Source organism: Pongo abelii, chromosome Y, assembly GCF_028885655.2.
Source record: "Pongo abelii isolate AG06213 chromosome Y, NHGRI_mPonAbe1-v2.0_pri, whole genome shotgun sequence".
NCBI classification, from domain to species: domain Eukaryota; kingdom Metazoa; phylum Chordata; class Mammalia; order Primates; family Hominidae; genus Pongo; species Pongo abelii.
Window position 1 is genome coordinate 3,960,046 of NC_072009.2, and position 19,863 is coordinate 3,979,908.

Here is a 19,863-nt window from a genome sequence, read left to right on the forward strand (position 1 = left end):
TTAAAATCAGGTAGACAGACTCATCCCACTTGATCTTTTTTTCAAATTATTTAGTTGTTTTTATACTTTTGCTTACCATAAAAATTTTAGATAATCTGATCTTCATTTTAGATATCTGCTTCCCAGTAATAGGAAGTACACTGATTTAAATAGTAGTACATAAATTCTGTATATCAGTTTGGGGAGAATTTTTGCATGGAATTTTGAGCCCCAGAATACTGTATACCTCTTCACTGATTTAGACCTTTGAATTATTTATTCAGTGCTGGGTAGTTTTACACATAAAAACCTTATACATGTTTGGTTAAATTTACAGTTAAATGTTTATGTGTCTGGTTTTACTTTGAGTAATTGTGAATGTTTTCGATGCTATGTTTATACATTTATTATTACTCCTGTATAGGTTTGATTTTTATATGTATATTCCATGTCCTGCGATCGTGTTAAAGTCCATGAGGCTTTTTTTTTTCTCTTTGAGGATCCTTGCAATTTTCTTTTATATAGAAAATCATACTACCTGCACGTAAGAAGAATTTTGCATCTTCCTTCTCCTTGTGTGTGCCTGTTACTTCTTTTTCTTGCCTCATTGTAGTGGTTAGAATTGCCAGTATAAAGCTCAGTAGAAGTGGCTAGAGGGAGCAGTTTAGTCTTGCTTTGATCTCATGGTAAGAAAAGTATCAGTGTTTCATTATTAAGAATAATGTTAGCCGGGAGCAGTGGCTGACACCTGTAATCCCAACGCTTTGTGAGGTTAAGGCAGGAGGATTGCCTCAGACCAAGAGTTGGAAGCTACAGTGAGCCAAGATCTCACCCTGTCTGTTTTAGAACAGAAAAGCCAGTACAGGGGGAATAATGTTACCTCCTCCTTTTTTGTAGATGCCATTAATTGGTTTAAGAAAGTTGCATTCCATTTTTGTTCTGAGAGTCTTTCTCATGAATGGATGTTTTGCCAAGTGTTTTTTTCTGTATCTGTTGCTGTGATCGTGAGTTTTTTTTTTTTTTTTTTAGACGTGGTCTAACTGTCACCCAGGTAGAAGGCAGTGGCGTGATCACAGTTCACTGCAGCTTTGACTTCGTGGGCCCAAGCTATACTCCTCCCTCGCGTCCTGAGTAGCTAGGAATAAGGGCACACTCTACCACACAAAGCTAACTTTTTTCCTAATTTTTATTTTTATAGAGGTGAGGTTTTGCTGTCATGCCCAGGCTTGTCCACCCAAACCTTCGCCTCCTGTCACTGAGATTACAGGTGTGAACAGCCATGTACAGCCCAATTTTTCTTTTCTACCCTTTTAATGTGGTGGATTACAGTGATTGTTTTTTGATTAGTTAGGCCTGCATCCCTGGAATAAACCATTCTTAATCATATATTATTATTATTGTGTATTGTTGACTTTCCTTTTCTAATAATTGTTAAGGAATTTTGCATTTATGAGGGTTACAGTCTGTAGTTTTCTTTATAATGTTCAGGTTTTGCAGTCAGAACATTACTTACTTTATAAAATATTGGGAAGTGTTTCTTCTTTTTTTCCTCACTGAAACCGTCTGGTCTGGTGATTATTTTGGGAAGTTTTAACATTACAAGTTTAGTTTTTCTTAATAATTATTGTTCTTTTAAAATTGTTCATATTGATTGAGTTCCTGTTATTTGTTTTTCAGAGATGTCATTTATTTTTTCTAAGCTGTCAAATTATATATTGTTTCTAGTGTTCCTTACTGTTTTTTGATGTCAACACAGTCTGCAGTCATAGCTGTTTTATTACTGATGTTAGTAATTTGAGTATTATCTTTAACAAGATTTTGTTTTACTCACTTCACTAGAAGTTTGATTATAGATCCTTTTGAAAAGACAAGTCTTTGTTTAATTAATTTAATCTGTTGCTTCTTTTAAATTTTATGGATTTTTGTTAATTCTTTAGTGTGTCCTTTATTCTGCTTTCTTCAAGCTTATTTTGCTCTTTTTTTGTAGTTTCCTGAAGTAGGAGTTAAGATGATTCACTTCAGCATTTCCTCTTATCTGTGTGTTTGGTGTTAGGAACTTCCATCTTCCACTATGTTTAAATGTTGCATATTTTATCCAAATTTTGCTTTTTTTTTCACATACATATATATGCAAACAGGCTTATGTATATGTATGTATATATACATATGCATATATATACATATATACCAGTATAATATACATATTATAAATATATAGGTATACATGTTGCATGTATGTGTATGTGTGTGTGTGTGTGTGTATGTGTATGTATTCCTTCCAGACAGGGCCTCACTCTCTTCGCCCAGGCTGGAGTTTAGTGGTACAATCACACTTACTGCAGTCTCAGCCTCCCAGGTTCAAGCAATCCTCCCACCTCAGGCTTCCTGAGTAGCTGAGACTATAGGTAGGAATCATTATGTCCAGCTAATTTTTAAATTTTTTTATAGAGAAAAGTCTCACAGTGTTTTTTAGGCTGGGAATCAAACTTGCTTGGCCTTAAACTATTGGGCTCAAGTGATACTCCTTCCTTGGCCTCTCAGAGTGGTGGATTACAGTCATGAGCCACCATGCTTAGCCTCAATTATATTAATTTCTGTGAAGATGACTCTTTGAGAACATAGAACTAGGACTTGAACAATAATTAATAGGAGGTTTTCATGTCATCATAATGTAATTGATTTATAGTTTGATTCATGTGTAATTGTATGATTTTCATTCTTAAATTTCCTGAGGTTTGTTTTGTCACTGAAGAGATAGTCTATCTTGTGTATTTTCTTTTGTAGGAACTTTGAAAATAAGGTTTATCCTGCTGTTGTGTGGAGTGTTCTATAAATGTCAGTTAAATCCTGTTGATTGATACTTTTGTTGATATTTTTGCAAATTTTCTGTGTAGTTGTGTCATTTGTTTAGAGAGGAGTGTTGATGTCTCTCTAATTATGATTTTGTCTCTTTTGCATTTGATTATCTTAGTTTTTGCTTCACATATTTTGCAGTATACCACATTTTGGTGCATACATGTTTAGAACTGCTGTGTCGTGTGTTGATGGAGTGATCCTTTTTCATTGTTTAGTGACCTATGACATTTTTTTCTTGTGCTGAAATCTATGTTAATCTCATATTAAAATAGCTATTTCTACTTTCCTTTAATGTTTGCCTGTTATATCTTTTTGCATTCTTTTCCTTTCAACCTGCCTGTTTTCTTTTCTTTTTTTCTTTTTTTTTGAGACGGAGTTATGCTCTTGTTACCTAGCTGGAGTGTAATGGCGCCATCTTCGCTGACCGCAACCTCCGCCTCCTGGGTTCAAGCGGTTTTCCTGCCTCAGCCTCCCAAGCAGCTGGGATCACAGGCACCTGCCACCATGCCCGGCTAATTTTTTTTTAATTTTTGGTAGAGATGGGGTTCCTATATTGGTCAGGCTGGTCTCTAACTCCCAGCCTCAGGTGATCCGCCCACCTCGGCCTCCCAAAGTGCGGGGATTACAGCCGTGAGCCACCGCGCCCGGCCTCAACCTGCGTATTTTCTTATACTTAATAATACAAAGAATCCCTGTTACCCCTTGCTATTATATTTTCATGTTCTGCTTATTCTTTTCTGTTTTTCATTTCTCTGTTTTTATTTTCCTGCCTTCTGGAGGGTTATTTGAACATTTAAAAAATTTCTGCAGTACATTACTGTATCTGTTTATGTAACTTTAAAATATTTGATAATTCTAACATCTGTCGTCTTTGTGTTGGCACCAGTCAATTCTTTTTTCATTCATTTTGATGTCTTCCTGATTCTTGATATGTCAAGTAATACTCAATTGAACCCCAGAGATATTCATGTGTTGTTAGACTCAAGGAATATTGAAACTTCTATTTTCGTTGATTTTTGTCTGGCAACACTCAGGCAAGGGAAGGGAGGGATATCTTGGTTGTTACCACTTGGAAGTAGAACTCCAAGTTCCCTAAACTGTCTTCCTTGTCACTCGAAGGGTGTTCCTTATTACTGATTTGTGGGGAGGATTTTCTGACCCCTTGTGTGGTCCACACTTCTAACTTCTACCATGGTGGGAGTGACCTTTTTTCCAATGAGCAGTGATGAAAGTTCTGATTCTCTTTTAGGCACCACTCCAGCAGAACCAGGCAGGTGCTGGCTCTTTGTTATTGTCAAGTGGAGATAGAAATCCCAGCTCACTACGTGGCCTTCTTTATCTTCCATAGAAACCCCAGCTCACTAGTTGGCCTTCTTTATCTTTCCACATATTTTGGCATGCTTGGTTACAGCCTTAAGAACTTTAGGGTTTTCACTCAACTTTTTGTGGTATGCATGGGGAGTGAGTCATATTTCTTTCTATAGTTTTTGCTTGGAGTAGGACATTTATTTTCTTAGTTTTCAATTTGCATGTTTCCTGATCCATAGGCTATAGGGGTGGCTGTGGGGAAGGAGGGTGCTTTTCTTATCTGCACCTAGTAATGTTTGCAGGTTGCTAGATCTTTTAGCTTCAAATCTGGAATACATGAAATAAAAGAAAATTCTGGGAGTTCACTACCTTCTTGTTCCTTATATTTAGAAGTCTCTGTGAGGTCTGCATTCTTCTCTTTACTTTTCAGGTACTATTTTCTTCCCTGTTCTTTTCAGAGTCCAAAGTTCATGTTATGTATAATGTCCAGAAGTTTTGGTTGTATTTAATGAGAAGAATAATGAAACATCTGTTTTACTTTCACAAATCAAAATGATCTTAGTTCTTTTCAGTGAGCATTTTATCTCCTACATGTAGACAGCATTTGTTCATCATTTCTTTGTAAGTTGGAGGTTTTTGTTGTTTGGATTTTTTGGTCTGTAACATAATTTCTTATAAACATTTTTTCAGCTCATGTTTGCTTTTTGTTGTAAAATGTTTAATACGGATTACTTAATCATCTGCTCTCTTTATGTATAACAGCATTTTTGAGTCAGATATCCTTTGTTATTTTTTAATTACGTAATTTTCAAGTCAAAAGTAACAAAGTTTATATAGGAAATAGAGGCTTTTTTTCCTGGAGTTGTAATTACTTTGTCTTGGGAGTACTATTTTGTTTCCTCTACTGACACCTTTGTTCAGATATGCTCTTGGTGGGTGGGTGTGTGTGTGTGTGTGCGCACGTTTGTCTGTGATGAATGTAGTTTATTCAAACACTTAAAGCAATGGTTACTTAATGTAAACAAACATAATTATGTGGTATTTATATCATTTAAATACTTTCTTTAGGCAAGTTGGACAAATGCAAGTAAAAAGCAACGTGAAAAGCTCCTTGAGTTGATACGTCGTCTTGCAGAAGATGATAAAGATGGTGTGATGGCACACAAAGTGTTGAACCTTCTTTGGAACCTGGCTCATAGTGATGATGTGCCTGTAGACATCATGGACCTTGCTCTCAGTGCCCACATAAAAATACTAGATTATAGTTGTTCCCAGGTATGGGAGTGTTTCTTTGTTCAGTTTTCTGACTTTCCTTCACAAGTAGGATGACTTAGTTACAAGATGATTCCAGTTTCTTCTATCATTTTATTTATTTATTTATTTATTTTTGAGACAGAGTCTTGCTCTGTGGCCCAGGCTGGAGTGCAGTGGCGCAATCTTGGCTCACTGCAAGCTCCGACTCCCAGGTTCATGCCATTCTTCTGCCTCAGCCTGCGGAGTAGCTGGGACTACAGGCACCCGCCACCACGCCCAGCTAATTTTTTTATTTTTAGTAGAGACGGGGTTTCACCGTGTTAGCCAGGATTGTATCAACCTCCTGACTTCATGATCCACCCACCTCGGCCCCGCAAAGTGCTGGGATTACAGGCGTCAGCCACCGCACCCGGCCTGTCATTTTTTATTTCTAAAGTAATCTTGAGGAATTGGCATACCATTGTCGTATAAGCCTGGCTCGCCATTCTCCACCCTTGGGTTTTTCAGCCAGATTTTATATATCATTCACTAAGCATTTTTGCCTCACTGAGACAAAGATATTAATAGGTAGAACATCTTATTATAGTCATATTGTAGCTAAATATGTAATGCTAGTACACATCATAAAGATTTAAAAGCAGTAAGTAACTTTAGAGGTATAAGGGTAATTACATTTTATTTGCTAGTAAGAAGTTAGTAAGATTAACAGAACGTATTGGCTTCCCTATCAGCAAATCAAAACAGCTTCCCAATGTTTAACCGATGTGCCTTATGCTACTAATTTTAAGTATTAATGTTTTGCTAGTTTTGCCTAAAATTTTGAACCTCTTTTTTTTTTTAGACTATAATAAATGACTATTTTTAATACAAACAATGAAAACTTCTAGAAATGAAAGTATAATTGTAGAAATTTCTTAAATTAATGGACAAGTTAACAGTGGTTTAGGTGATTAGAGAACTGATTAACTGGAAGCAGAACAGGATAAAATGCCTAGAATTCAGGAAAGGGCAGGTGGAGGAAAAGAGAGGAGAGGAGAAGAGAAGAGATAAAAATATGAAAAAGAAGTTTATAATTTAGAAGATAGTATGAGAAGATCTAATATATGTGTAATTGGAGTCCTAGAAGAAAGGACTAAAGAAAATGAAGGAGGGACAAAATTAGCCAGGCATGGTAGCACCTGCCCGTAATCCCAGCTACTTGGGAGGCTGAGGCAGGAGAATTACTTAAACCTGGGAGGCAGAGGTTGCAGTGAGCCGAGATCATGCCACTGCACTCCCAGCCTGGGCAACAGAGTGAGACTCTGTCTCAAAAAAAAAAAAGAAAAAAAAAAAGGTAAGGTGATAAATTTTATGTTATATATATTTTATCATCATAAAATGGAAAAAATACATAATCTGCCTTATTTCATTTATTTCTAAGTAATCTCTCTTTTCATTATCAATGCTTTAAATATATCTTTATATTTGGTATTATGCAGTGTCTAGTTATGAATTGCTTTATTCTGATGTATCTAATCATGAGTTGCTGTTTAAAAAAAAAAAAACTCTAAATGGTATACAATATGCTTCCTTAGCATGTGGACTCATGTATTTCATCAATTCTAAAAGTTCTCAGCCATTTTGAACCTCTTGATGGATTTTTATCAGCAGTTTTTTGCTACCCTTGTAATAGGTCAGTTCAGTAATTATGATGATATTCCTTTTTAAAAAATAAAAAATGAACAGGAGGGGTGTTTCTGTTTCTAGAGGGCAAGCATTCTACTTTCACTTGGACTCAAGCTTAATCTAATTAAGCAGAGTTGGCTGGGCACAGTGTTTCACTCCTGTAATCCCAGCACTTTGGGAGGCCAAGGAGGGCAGAATCACTTGAGTTTACAAATTCAGTCCATCCTGGGCAACATGGGGAAACCCCAGCTCTATAAAACCTAAGACATTAGTTGGGCATGGTGGTGCACACCTGAAGTCCCAGCTACTAGGGAGTCTGAGGCAGGAGAGTCACTGGAGCCTGGGAGGCCAAGGCTGCAGTGAGCCATGAGCGTGCCACCTATTCCAGCTTGGGTAACAGAGTAAGACCCTGTCTCAAAACAAATAGAAAGTATTTTAAAAAATTATTCAGTAAGGTCAAGAAGATGCTCTTAGGTTTTGAAAGCCATGTAACTGTGAAGCATAAAAGCATTTGCTCCATCAATTGCCATCATCAAAAAAGGACTACTGTAAACTCATGTATAATTAGGTAAATCAAAGGGAGAACATTCATAAAACTGGGATACTTCAAAAATGAAGATGTCATTCACGGTCTGTAGACTAGTCCCAGCTTTTCATATAAAACTGATTCATTTTTAATTGTGAAGAAAGTATAAGTTGAAATTTATTACAGCTACTGCCTCATACAAATAAAGACACAATGCTTTTTCCAATCCCAGTAGTCAGTAATACATTGGACTTGAAGTAATGCAGTTACAGCTTTTGATGCATGGAAATAAAAAGCATCAGTTGGGTTATTATGATCAGATGACAGTGTTATACTGTGGTTGATTCTGACTGTTCATAAGTGCTTATTCAGCAGGTAAAATGGTTATGAGGATCTTGAGTTGAGATGCTATCTTGTTAAATAGAAAAGTGTTACAGAGAATTAAAGTAATATACTTGTTATAAGTGCTCATCTAGCATTTATTATTCATTTTATTGCTTGGCACACTGTTTTCTACATTGCTATATTAATACTTGATTTCCCTAAATTTAGTGTAAGGGTTTTTGTCTTTTTTAACTTTAGTTTTTGTTTGCTGTTGTTACTGAAAACTAGTAAGTCTGTGATTCCTCTTGCCCTCCTACCTAAAGTACTTTTAATTTAATATACATGCATGGGCCTTGCTCAGTGCTGCACACCTGTAATCCCCACACTTTGGGAGGCCAAGGTGGGTAGATCATTTGAGGTCAGGAGTTTAAGACCGGCCTGGCCCACATGGCAAAACCCTGTCTCTAATAAAAATACAAAAAATTAGCCAAGCACAGTGGCTCACACCTGTAATCCCAGCATTTTGGGAGGCTGAGGTGGGTGGATTGCCTGAGGTGAGGCATTCGAGAATAGCCTGGCCAAAATGAAACCCCATCTCTACTAAAAATACAAAAAATTAGCTGGGCGTGGTGGCGGGCACCTGTAATCCCAGTACTCGGAAGGCTGAGGCAGGGGAATCGCTTGAACCTGGGAGGCACAGGTTGCAGTGAGTCAAGATTGCACCATTGCACACCAGCCTTAGCAACAAGAGTGAAACTCCATCTAAAAAGAAAAAGAAAAAAAAAAAAACCAGGCGTGGTGGGGTGCACCTGTAGACCTAGCTACTTGGGAGGCTGAGGCAGGAGAATCGCTTGAACCCAGGAGTTGGAGGTCACAGTGAGCTGAGGTCGCACCATTGCACTCTAGCCTGGGCGACAGAGTGACACTCCATCTCAAAAAAATAAATAAATAAAATAAAATAATATAATATACATGTACGAGTAGTTTTAAATCCTTAAAAATGGGCACATTTATTAATGGAAATTTTTCCTGGGAAATGATCTGAAAACCACAATATGTACAAAGACACTCTTTATTGTTTACACAATGAAACCCTTTCATAAACTGAATATTCTTATAGTGTGTACAGCCATTAAAATGCCTTAGTAGTTTGGAAAGGTGTCCACAGTATTTAATAATTAGACACTTAAAGCATGTGTCCAGTTTTTGTTAAAAAAAGACATACATGTGCTTACAAACATATCCCTTAAATTAAAATCCCAAAAATCAAAATTAAAATTAAAAATCAAAATTAAAATTAGTCACTACAGTGTAAAAAGATCAAAGCAACCATGGAGGAATATTTGAAAAATCTTACTCTTAAAATATTCTTGGCCAGGCGTAGTGGCTCACGCAGGTGGTCCCAGCACTTTGGGAGGCCAGCGGGGGTGGATCATGAGGTCAAGAGATTGAGACCATCCTGGCCAACATGATGAAACCCCGCTTCTACTACAAATACAAAAATTAGCCAGGCGTGGTGGCATGCGCCTGTAGTCCCAGCTGCTCAGGAGGCTGAGGAGGAAGATCTCTTGAACCCAGGAGTCGGAAGTTGCAGTGAGCCGAGATCTGAGATCATGCCACTACATTCCTGTCTCGCGACAGAGCCAGACTTCATCTCCTAAAATTTAAGAATTTAAAAAAAAAAAAATTCTTAATTATTTTTTCATTGAACACATTTGTCTTTTTTCTGTAACTTTCTTTGTATGTATACTGATTTATCTTATTTTGATTTTTTTAACCTCAAGAATTACTATACTGTTATTTTCTTGATGAAATAAAAATTTTCCACTTTCTTTGCTCTGATTAGAACCAAACTCAGTATATATGGTAATAATTGCGATTGCATGCTTTGCCAAATTTTATGACAAAACTTCACAAAACTCAATGAAATGTAATACCCACCATTCAGACAAATGTTTTAAAATCATACTTCCTGTAAATGTGCTGGTACTTGGGAATTGTGTCTTGGTACAGATATTTCTGAATCATAGAACATTAAATTTATAGTAGTGCCTTACATTTTGGTGTTTTCTCTATAACTTCAAACTAATGTATTTAGAGCATTTTGTTTGACTGAACTCTTTTACAATTACATCATAAATTTGGTGATGCTAAGTTTAGAAGGTTTCTTATTTTGTAAGTCTCAAAATAATTTTGAAGGTAGAATTATATTGAGTATTGGTCCACTTACAGTATAAATTTTTTTCATATATAAGGATCGAGATGCACAAAAGGTCCAGTGGATAGATCACTTTATAGAAGAACTTCGCACAAATGACAAGTGGGTAATTCCTGCTCTGAAACAAATAAGAGAAATTTGTAGTTTGTTCGGTGAAGCACCTCAAAATTTGAGGTAAGACTTTTTTAATAGAGAATTTTCTTATTTTTATCTGTATATTATGTTGGAAATGGTATATGAAAGCAAATTTTAAAGAAAACCACGGTGGGAACACAAGAAATTTCTAAGAGTTTGTTTACAACAAAATAAGGATCCTTGATCATATTCAACTTCTTTGTATTTTATGACACGAATAGGTAAGTGATATATCCAACACTAAATAGCAATTAAGTGTCATAGCCACATTACTGCCTTTCAGGTCTTAGTTCGGAATTGTCTCTGACTTCCAGCAGATGTATCAGATATTATGCCATGTGTTGTATTTATCTTACTCCTCATTTTACTCTATCCTTTCCACAGTTACCTCTGTCTTGGCTCGATATTCCTTGTAGTTACAAATAGTATTTTTTGTTATTTATTTAACTGATTTAGTCTAACATTTTTAACATTTGTAGGGGGGAAACACCTCTTTCTTGAGTTTTAAAGTCAAATTTTACAAATTAGACTACAAAGTGATTTAAATTATAAAACATGACAAGACTTTAAAGATTTTTTTACTCATAATTTATTTTAGCTAGATTTTCTTTAATTTTAAATGTTTGGTGTTATATGTTAAATTGTGATTATTTAAATAATTTATTTTATTTTATTGTAACATATTGAAAATCAATGAAATAAAAGGAAAAATAACACAGAGAAACCTGTGTTAGTTGAAGAATATTCACAGTGCAGTTAAGATTCCCCGTGGTGAACTGCAGGCTTATCTAACTAGCTGTAATCTTAGAAAGATTCTCTCATGGGTGCCACAGCTCATGCCTGTAATCTTAGCACTTTGGGAAGCTGAGGCAGGTGGATCACTTGAGGTCAGGGGTTCAAGACCAGCCTCACCAACATGGTGAAACCCCGTTCTCTACTAAAAATACAAGAAATTAGCTGGGCGTGGTGACAGGCGCTTATAATCCCAGCTACTTGAGAGGCTGAGGCAGGAGAATCTCTTGAACCCGGGAGGCTGAGGTTGCAGTGAGCTGAAATTGCGCCCTTGTACTCCAGCCTGGGCAACGTGAGCGAAACTCCGTCTCAAAGAAAAAAAAAGATTGTGTCATGGTGTAAGGACATTTGTCTTGTGTATCAGATGATGATTAATCAAGATGCTTTACAGCTTTAGATTGATATAATTATGCCCCAAAGAGAGTTTTTGTGTTGCTAGAAGCTTAAAATGCCATTTATATTTTGTGATTTTTTTTTTCAAGTTGAGAGATATTACAGGAAATTTGAGAGTTTCATGGGAATAAACACTGGAAAAAATATTTATGAAGGATACATTTTGATTGTTTATATATATAGTTTGTCTTTTATCAGACTTATCTATTTACTATAGATAGATGCAGTATATATGCTCTCTCAAGACTGGTGACCTCATTACCAGTAGATTAGTAATGATTGTGAGTTGATTGGTTTCGTCAATAATGACAAACAAGGAAGGAAAAGAGAACTAGGTATTTTTTGTGATATCCCCAGGTAAAATGGTGTGAACTCATTGTTCCAGAATGTACCTGGATGTCTGATATTCATCATGCAAAACGTGTGCTTTGATATTGATAGATACTTTTTATTTTTAAATAAGAATACTGAAATAGATATTTGGTTGGAGGCATGGGTTATATTTTTTACAGGGTTTGATATTTTGTTAAGGGGAGGATATTGACCACATTTTGTTAAGAATGTATAGCATTAAAAATTTTTAAAGTAGTAGCTAGAATTTAGCTTCTGTAAACTCTCTTAATTATAGCAATTTTCATTTGCCTTATTATACTGTTAAGTTCTTCTTATTTCAGTCAGACTCAGCGAAGTCCGCACATATTTTATCGCCATGATTTAATCAACCAGCTTCAACAAAATCATGCTTTAGTTACTTTGGTAGCAGAAAACCTTGCAACCTACATGAATAGCATCAGATTGTATGCTGGAGGTATGTATGATAAGCTAAAATTAACTATGGGGAATCAACTTTGTTTTGCTCTAAATGTTAATAACCTAAGAAATGACAATGTTTATTTTTGAATGAGAAAAAACAGAAGTGAATTGATACTTCATATTGCATTCACTTAAGGAATATGATCTACTTGGTATCCCAAATCTTAGGCAACCTAAACTCTAGGCCACCTTTCCCAGTGTCTTTATTAAATGCACGTCTACTTACTCATCCTTGTTGATTTCTTTTCTTTCATACCTGGGAGCTCTGCCTGTTAGTACCTGTGGTAGGTTATAATTACCTTGGGTTTCTTTGGTGTATACTCAAGTCATTAAGCTTTTGCTCTTTTTTTGAGGGGAACGGAGTCTCACTCTGTGGCCCAGGTCAAAGTGCAGTGGTACAGACTCAGTTCATTGCAACATCTTCTTCTCTGGCCCAAGTGGTCCTCCCACCTCAGTCTCCTGAGTTGCTAGGACCACAGGCACCCACCACTATGCCCTGCTGTTTCGTATTTTTAGCAGAGACAAGGTTTCACCATGTTGACCAGGCTGATCTTGAACTCCTGGGCTCAAGTGTTCCTCCTGCCTTGGCCTCCCAGAGTGCTGGGATTACAGGCTGAGCCACCATGCCCAGCTTACTTTGTTGTTAGTTTTGCCTGATTCTGTTATTACATATATTATAGTTCTTAATAATTCTGAAAATTGTTATCCATTGTGTAAAAAGCTTATTAGAAATTTACTGGATTTGTGATCACTAGATGTCATTGGTTCTTAGACTATAAAATATTTTAAAACTGTTTCTTGTATTATACTTCTCAACAGTCTTTTAGTATATGCTACGTGGAGATCAATCTTGGCATGTTGAAGGTTAATTCAAATGTTATTTGTACCCTAACAGTTTTAATACATTTTGTGTGCTGGAGCACACAGTAGTCTTTCTACACGTATAGATGTATGCCCCTTTCCCCAAAAGTTCATAAAACCTCTGCGTCCCAAATCAACCACTTCGCAGGCCTAATTTTTATGATGATAGAGGAGAAAAACTTTTAATGTCCAATGTTGAAGCAAAGATTTACCATAATGTTGAACTAAAATTGCTGCTTAATTGATACGCTACGTTAGTATCTGTGGAATTCAATCATATATGTTGAAAATGTGGATATTTGTATTATTATCTGTTTGAAAAGCATAGTAGAGTCTTGGTTTGGTTGAGTTTGTAAAAGTCCTCAAGTTTTTGCTTAATGCTTCCTTTTAAAGTCAGAAAATAATAGAAAACTTAAGTAACTTCCAGTTACCTCTAATTATTTCATTGGCTTCTGTTCCTCTCACATTTTACCCACTCTTTTTACCCTTGTTGTAGAACTATAAAAGCAATCTGAGCATCAGGTGCTACATGCATTTCAGTCCTGCCATTCAGGTTCAGAAGCTGGAAGGCAAAAATGGTAGGACAGGCAAGCCCATATAGGCACATAGCCAACCTTGCTGGCCCCTTTCTTTATCAAGAGCAGCTAAAACCAGTGAAAGCAACATAAAATTTTCATATTGTTCTCTTAAATTCTGTATCACCTCAAGCCTTGTATCTTCTTGAAGGTACAAAGGCCCTTCCAGATGCCAATGAAGACCCTCCCCAAAAGTGATCGCAACTAGATACTTAACTCCAATGATAATTTTGTTCATTTTGGGTGGTTTTATCTGTAATTGTAATGTTATTGTCAATAATTGAAGACCTAATTTCGAATTCAGTCGAGGAAAGGCATAGGTGCATTCCAGCCTCACTAGAGTGCTCTGTTTATTTGTTCAAATTCTAGTTGAGTTCCTGACTGATGTCTCATGATCATGAGTCAGGAAATGAAGAAATTCCACATTCTCATGTTCATATTATTTGTTTATAAAATTGAAGTTTGAATGTAGGCTTTATAGTTAAACTGCTATAAAGTTTATATAGTTAAATACACAATTAGATTTATATAGTTTATATAGTTGAACCTACCTCCAACTGGGTGACTTGCAAAGCACTTAAGTCTTCTGTGATTAAGATTTACCAAATTTGTAAAACAAGAATAACAGTAGTATATACCTACTTTATAAATGAGTTAATACTTTCTAGAACATAGTATTTGCCAGAATGTTACTTGTATACAGCACATACTTGAACACTTTCTGTAATTATGTAGTCCCCTGAATTCATTGATTATGTTTTCCAGAACTAATCATTTACCTTTAATATTTTCCATTTCTGAGTAATGTTGCTCATTCTGAGTAATATTGCTGAATAATGTCACTTTGTTCTTAAATATAGGGACAAAATTTCTCCCACTAAAACTTTTATATGATTAGGATTATATAAACCAATACCAACAAAAACTATGGTGATTGCATCTTAGAAATTTCTTCAAGCATAGCATATAATATGCAAATAGATTTGAAGTTCTTACAGTTCACTAATGTTTCCTTAGTTTCTGATAATCATTTCATTAGTCTGTATTCTGACTATATACGATACTACTAGTTGTTTATTTTTGTGAAAACATTTCCCCAGTGGCGTGGTCAGCTAATTTCATGTTATTTTAGACAACAGACAACAAAGTAACATTAAAATTTTACTTATGGCAAAAATGAGGGCCCTTGTCTCACTACTTGAATTTAGCCAGGAATACTTCCTGAATCAGATTTTTAAAAAACCTTTATGTGCGTCAACAATCAACCACTTTGTCTATCTCATTGAAAGGACAGTATTTGTAATGATTTACTTACGAGAGTTTTATATGTCATTTTTCCTGATTTCTGAATAAAATTTGTAGGATTTACACTAATTACAGGGCACATTACTGTTCAAGAAAATGTGTTTTTCTAAGAATTGTCATTTTATACCTCTTCTGTTGTTTCTGCTTTCATTATGACGATTGTTTTGGGGACCAGTTGCGGCAGGAAACAAGTCTCTTCAGAAGTGTCACTCAGCAACAATGTCAGTGCTTAATGCAGAATCTGGCTTTGATTCAGTCACTAATTCTACCTCATTTTCTTTGTTTTTTTGTTTTTTGTTTTTTGAGACAGGGTCCTACTGTCTCACCCAGGCTGCAGTGCAACAGTATGATCTCTGCTCACTACAGCTTCTGCCTCCCAGGTTCAAGTGATTCTCCTGTCTCAGCCTCCCAAGTAGCTGAGATTAAAGTCATGAGCCACCATGCCTGGCTAATTTTTGTATTTTTATTAGAGACAAAGTTTCATCCTGTTGGCAAGGCTGGTCTTGAACTCCTGGCCTCAAGTAATCTGCCTGCCTTGGCCTCCCAAAGTGCTGGGATTACAGATGTGAGCTACTGTGCCAGTCCTTACCTCATTTTCACATGCCAGCTATGAAGTACTATTAAATCTTCAGTGTGGGTTCTTCTGATCTAAAAAATATTTTGAACTAAAGTGATTAATTTCATGAAGTTTATATCTCTTTGACAATGTAGGCTTTGTAGTGGAAAGTACAGGAGGAACTTTAAACATCCCACTGTGCCAGAAATTGTAAGACGTTTTTAGAAAATCATATTGACATATCAAAAAGACATAGGATTTGCCTCTCAGCAGTCAAATCTGTGACAATTTGGGCATCAAAATTATTATACTTACAACATAACTGCTTTACGATATGAGTCCTTTATGTTGATAAAAATAAATGGAGAACAATGCCAACTGAAAACATAGGGAAAAAACAACAGATGATAAAAGAAATAGCTGAAAGTCTAGTAAGAAACAGATTACTGACGTAGTGTCAAAGTATCCTCCCAGAAGTTTTTACGAAGAGAAAAATACTAACTTTTCAGTGGAGAAATGTGGCAGAAACACCTTAATTAAGTGGGCTAAGTTAAAACGTAGTTAATAAAGGATACACTGGCATGGCTTCTGATAGTAGGTGAAATGAACATAACGATATTTTTGGGATATTTTGTTCAAATCATGCAAAACTTGAATCTATAGAAAATACAGAATGCAAGTGGAGTGGCATAAGTGGCTTTATTCTTTAAAATGGTCAAGATAAACACAGAAAAGATAAAAGGAAACTTTAGGTAAAAGAAAGCTACTTGTAGTATATGAGCCAGAGTTTTATTCTAGACTTGCAGAAAAGAAAGCATAAAGTGATGACGTTATTGGTACACTTCATTAAGTTTCTAAATACACCATGGATCTGATAGCAGTCTTGTGGCAGTCTTATAACCTGGTAAATATACTGTGGTTATGAAAGATGTGGTTGATCCTTGAACAACACAGTGTTAAGGGCCAACCTACAAAGTCAGACACCCCACGAAGTCAGAAAATCCATGTGTAACTTTTGACTCCCTCAGAATTTAATTACTAATAGCATACGTTGACTGGAAAGTATTAATGATACCCAAAACAGCTGATTAACACATATTTTGTATATTTATGCATATTATATACTATATTACAATTAAGTAAGCTAGAAAAAAGAGATGTCACTGAGAATATTGTAAGAAAGAAGATACCTCTACTGTTCATTAAGTGGTAGTGCATCACCCTGAAGGCCTTCATCCTGGTTGTCTTCACATTGAGCAGGCTGAAGACAAGGAGGAAGAGGAAGGGTTGGTCTTGATGTCTCAGGGGTGTCAGTTGAGGAAGAAATGGAATGCGAGGCAAGAAATGCTGGCACACTCTGTGTAACTTTAGGGAGATATTATTTCTGTCTGATGTTTTTGCTTTATCATGTCTCAAAAAATGTTTCTATACAGAAGCGTTCCCCAACCCCTAGGCCAAGGACCATGATTGGTCCCTGGCCTGTTAGGAACCGGGCCACACAGCAGGAGGTGAACGGCAGGTGAGGGAGCATTAGCTCCTGAGTCTTGCTTACTGTCAGATCAGTGGTAGCGTTAGATTCTGATAGGAGCAGGAACCCTATTGTAAACTGCCCACGCGAGCTATCTAGGTTGAGTGCGCATTGCACCTGATGCCTGATGATCTCATGTGGAACAGTTTCATCCAAAAACCATCCCCACCCCGTCTGTGAAAAAATTTCTTCCAAGAAACTTGTCCCTGGTGCCAAAAAGGTTGGGAACTGCTGCGGTATAGTACCAATCCATCCGGCACCATTTGCTGTAGTTTCAGTACCTGTATTATGGAAGTCCATGTCATAAAAGAAGGCAAAAGCAGCCTTTAGTAATCAGAATCCTCTGCCAGCTTGTTTAATGTCAGTTTGTTTTCTGTCAGTGCTTCTACTACTTCCTTGTTGTCTGCCACTGGTTCAGAGGCATTCATTTCCACTAAGTTGTCCTTTGTTAATTTCTCTGGTGTAGTGTCTATTAGCTCTTGAGTTTGTCCAAGATTCATATCATGAAACCATTAACCCATCCGGTTTTTGATGTTTGCATGATCCCTTTCATGATTACCTTAATGAGGTCTGTTGTAAATACCCTGAAGTCATGCACAACATCTGGACATAGTTTTGAATATGTTTCCAGCCTGATGGCTTTCATCACCTTTTCTGTTACAATGATGGCATCTTCAGTGGTGTAATCCTTCCACATTTTCATGATCTTCTCTCTGTTAGGGTTCTTTTACACAGTATTGACAGTCCTTTCTAGAGAGTACCATGTGTAATGAGCCTTGAAGTTCCTTATGACTTGCTGATCTAGAGGCTGAATTAGAGACGTGTTTGGGGGCAAGCAGACCACCTTGATGCATTTGGCCAGAGGCATTGTCTAATTTCAAAAGAACATTAAATGGCAACCCATTACTGGCAAGGTACTTCCTGACTTCAGGGACAAAGCTTTGATGGAACCAACCCAGAGAAAGGGTTCTTCTAGTTGCCAAGCCTTCTTGTTGTGCAGCCACAAGACTGGCAGCTGGTGTTTATCTTTTCCTTTCAAGGTGGAGGATTAACACTTCACAGGAAAAGAGCCATCCTGATCATTAGCCTGACTGCATTTACGGTTAGCGTGCTCTTTCCTACCTTAAATCTTAGTAGTTGCCTGTTTCTTACTAACAAATGTCCTCTGTGCCATTTTTTTTTCTTCCAGAATAGGGCACTTTCATCTGCATTAAAAGCCTGTTGAGGCAAATATCTTTTCTCAATAATTTTACGAATGTCATCTGGGAACTCAACTGCTGCCTGTTGGTTGGCAAAAGCTGCTTATCCTGTTATCTTGATATTTTTAAAGACAAACCGCTTTCTGAAATTATCACATCATCCTAAGCTGGCAATTCTCATTTCAAATCCTTCACCTTCCTTTTTGCTGGGTCTGACCCGCAGACTCTGGCCAAGCGACAGATGAGAAAATGTACGCAGACACAGGTTTTTTTGCCTAGGCACATGACTAGGGGCCTGAGCCACTCACAGACACCCAGGAGGGTGCTGTAAAGAGTCACAGCAGTTGCAGCCCTGAGAAGTGGGCATTTATTTAATACAGATTTAATGACAAAGGCTTTGAGTCAACACAACTTGTGGGTAGTTACCCGGAGAGAGCAGTCCTGCACACGGATGATTGAAGGCCAGGTTCCAAGGCCTAAGTAAACTTAACTTACCTAGATCAATTCCTTTACGTTTCTTTGTTTTCTACCTTTTGCTCTCAGGCTCTGGATAAGAGAATTTGGCTGCCTTCAGCCAAATTATCTTTCAAACCTTTTGCAAAACCTCCCAGCCTTCCAAAAAGGTTTGCATCTTTTCCTATAATTTCTCCCACTACCCTGACCGAACTCCTACACCTTTTGCTTTAAGTTGTCATGTGACTTTGATTTTTCCCATTATATTAGTCTATAAGTGTGCCTTTTTTATAGCAGTCGCTCCAAAAAACTTGCATTGTCAATACAAAATTGAAGATATTTCACTAAAATGCAAAGTTTGTTCCTATTGGCATAGATGCAATGACAGCTTCATGAATAGAGTGTGTGTGTGTGTGTTGTGTGTTTACAATGGTCTTTATGCTGAAGTCATTTATTGTGAAATGGTGGGCAGTCATGGTTGCAGACCTCAGTCTGCAGTGCATATCAAACAATTCAGCTTTTTCTTGTGATGTCATGATTTTCACTATTTTTGGGGGAGCACATCATTTGGGTCCTCTGGTGTCATTCAGTGTTTCCATTATTGCGCTAAACACAAAAAATACATGAAAACTACAAGAGATTTTTTTTTTTTTTGAGACAGAGTCTCACTCTGTCGCTTAGGCTGGAGTGCAGTGGCACAATCTCAGCTCACTGCAACCTCTACCATCTGGGTTCAAGTGATTCTCCTGCGTCAGCCGTCTGAGTATGGATCTGGGATTACAGGCATACTGCACCATGGCCAGCTAATTTTTGTATTTTTAGTACAGACAGGGTTTCACCATGTTGGTCAGGCTGGTCTCAAACTCCTGACCTCATGACCTTCCCTTGTCGGCCTCCCAAAGTGCTGGGATTATGGGATTACAGGTGTGAGCCACCATGCCCAGCCAAGAGATTACTTTTTACTGTGATACATAATTTACTGAAGAGACTAACTGCTCACTCAGGAGTTTAGAATCACACAGCATTTAGAATCACACAGCATTTTAAATATACTCGGCAACACTGGAGCTCACTGAAATAAACATATTTTGAGTATTCATGACATTTCATTTTTTCTAAAAAT

The 19,863-nt window shown here is 36.9% G+C and overlaps 1 protein-coding gene across 11 annotated transcripts in view; it reads left to right on the top strand.

Annotated features, from left to right (window-relative positions):
- Window positions 1-19,863, top strand: part of USP9Y (ubiquitin specific peptidase 9 Y-linked) — a 199,593-nt gene that overhangs the window by 87,297 nt on the left and 92,433 nt on the right. For all 11 annotated transcript variants that reach the window (XM_054545326.2, XM_054545328.2, XM_063721461.1 and 8 more), the window contains 3 exons: window positions 5,212-5,418; window positions 10,168-10,304; window positions 12,125-12,258. In XM_054545326.2, the coding sequence (XP_054401301.1) occupies window positions 5,212-5,418; window positions 10,168-10,304; window positions 12,125-12,258 (478 nt within the window). The remainder of the gene's footprint in view (window positions 1-5,211; window positions 5,419-10,167; window positions 10,305-12,124; window positions 12,259-19,863) is intronic.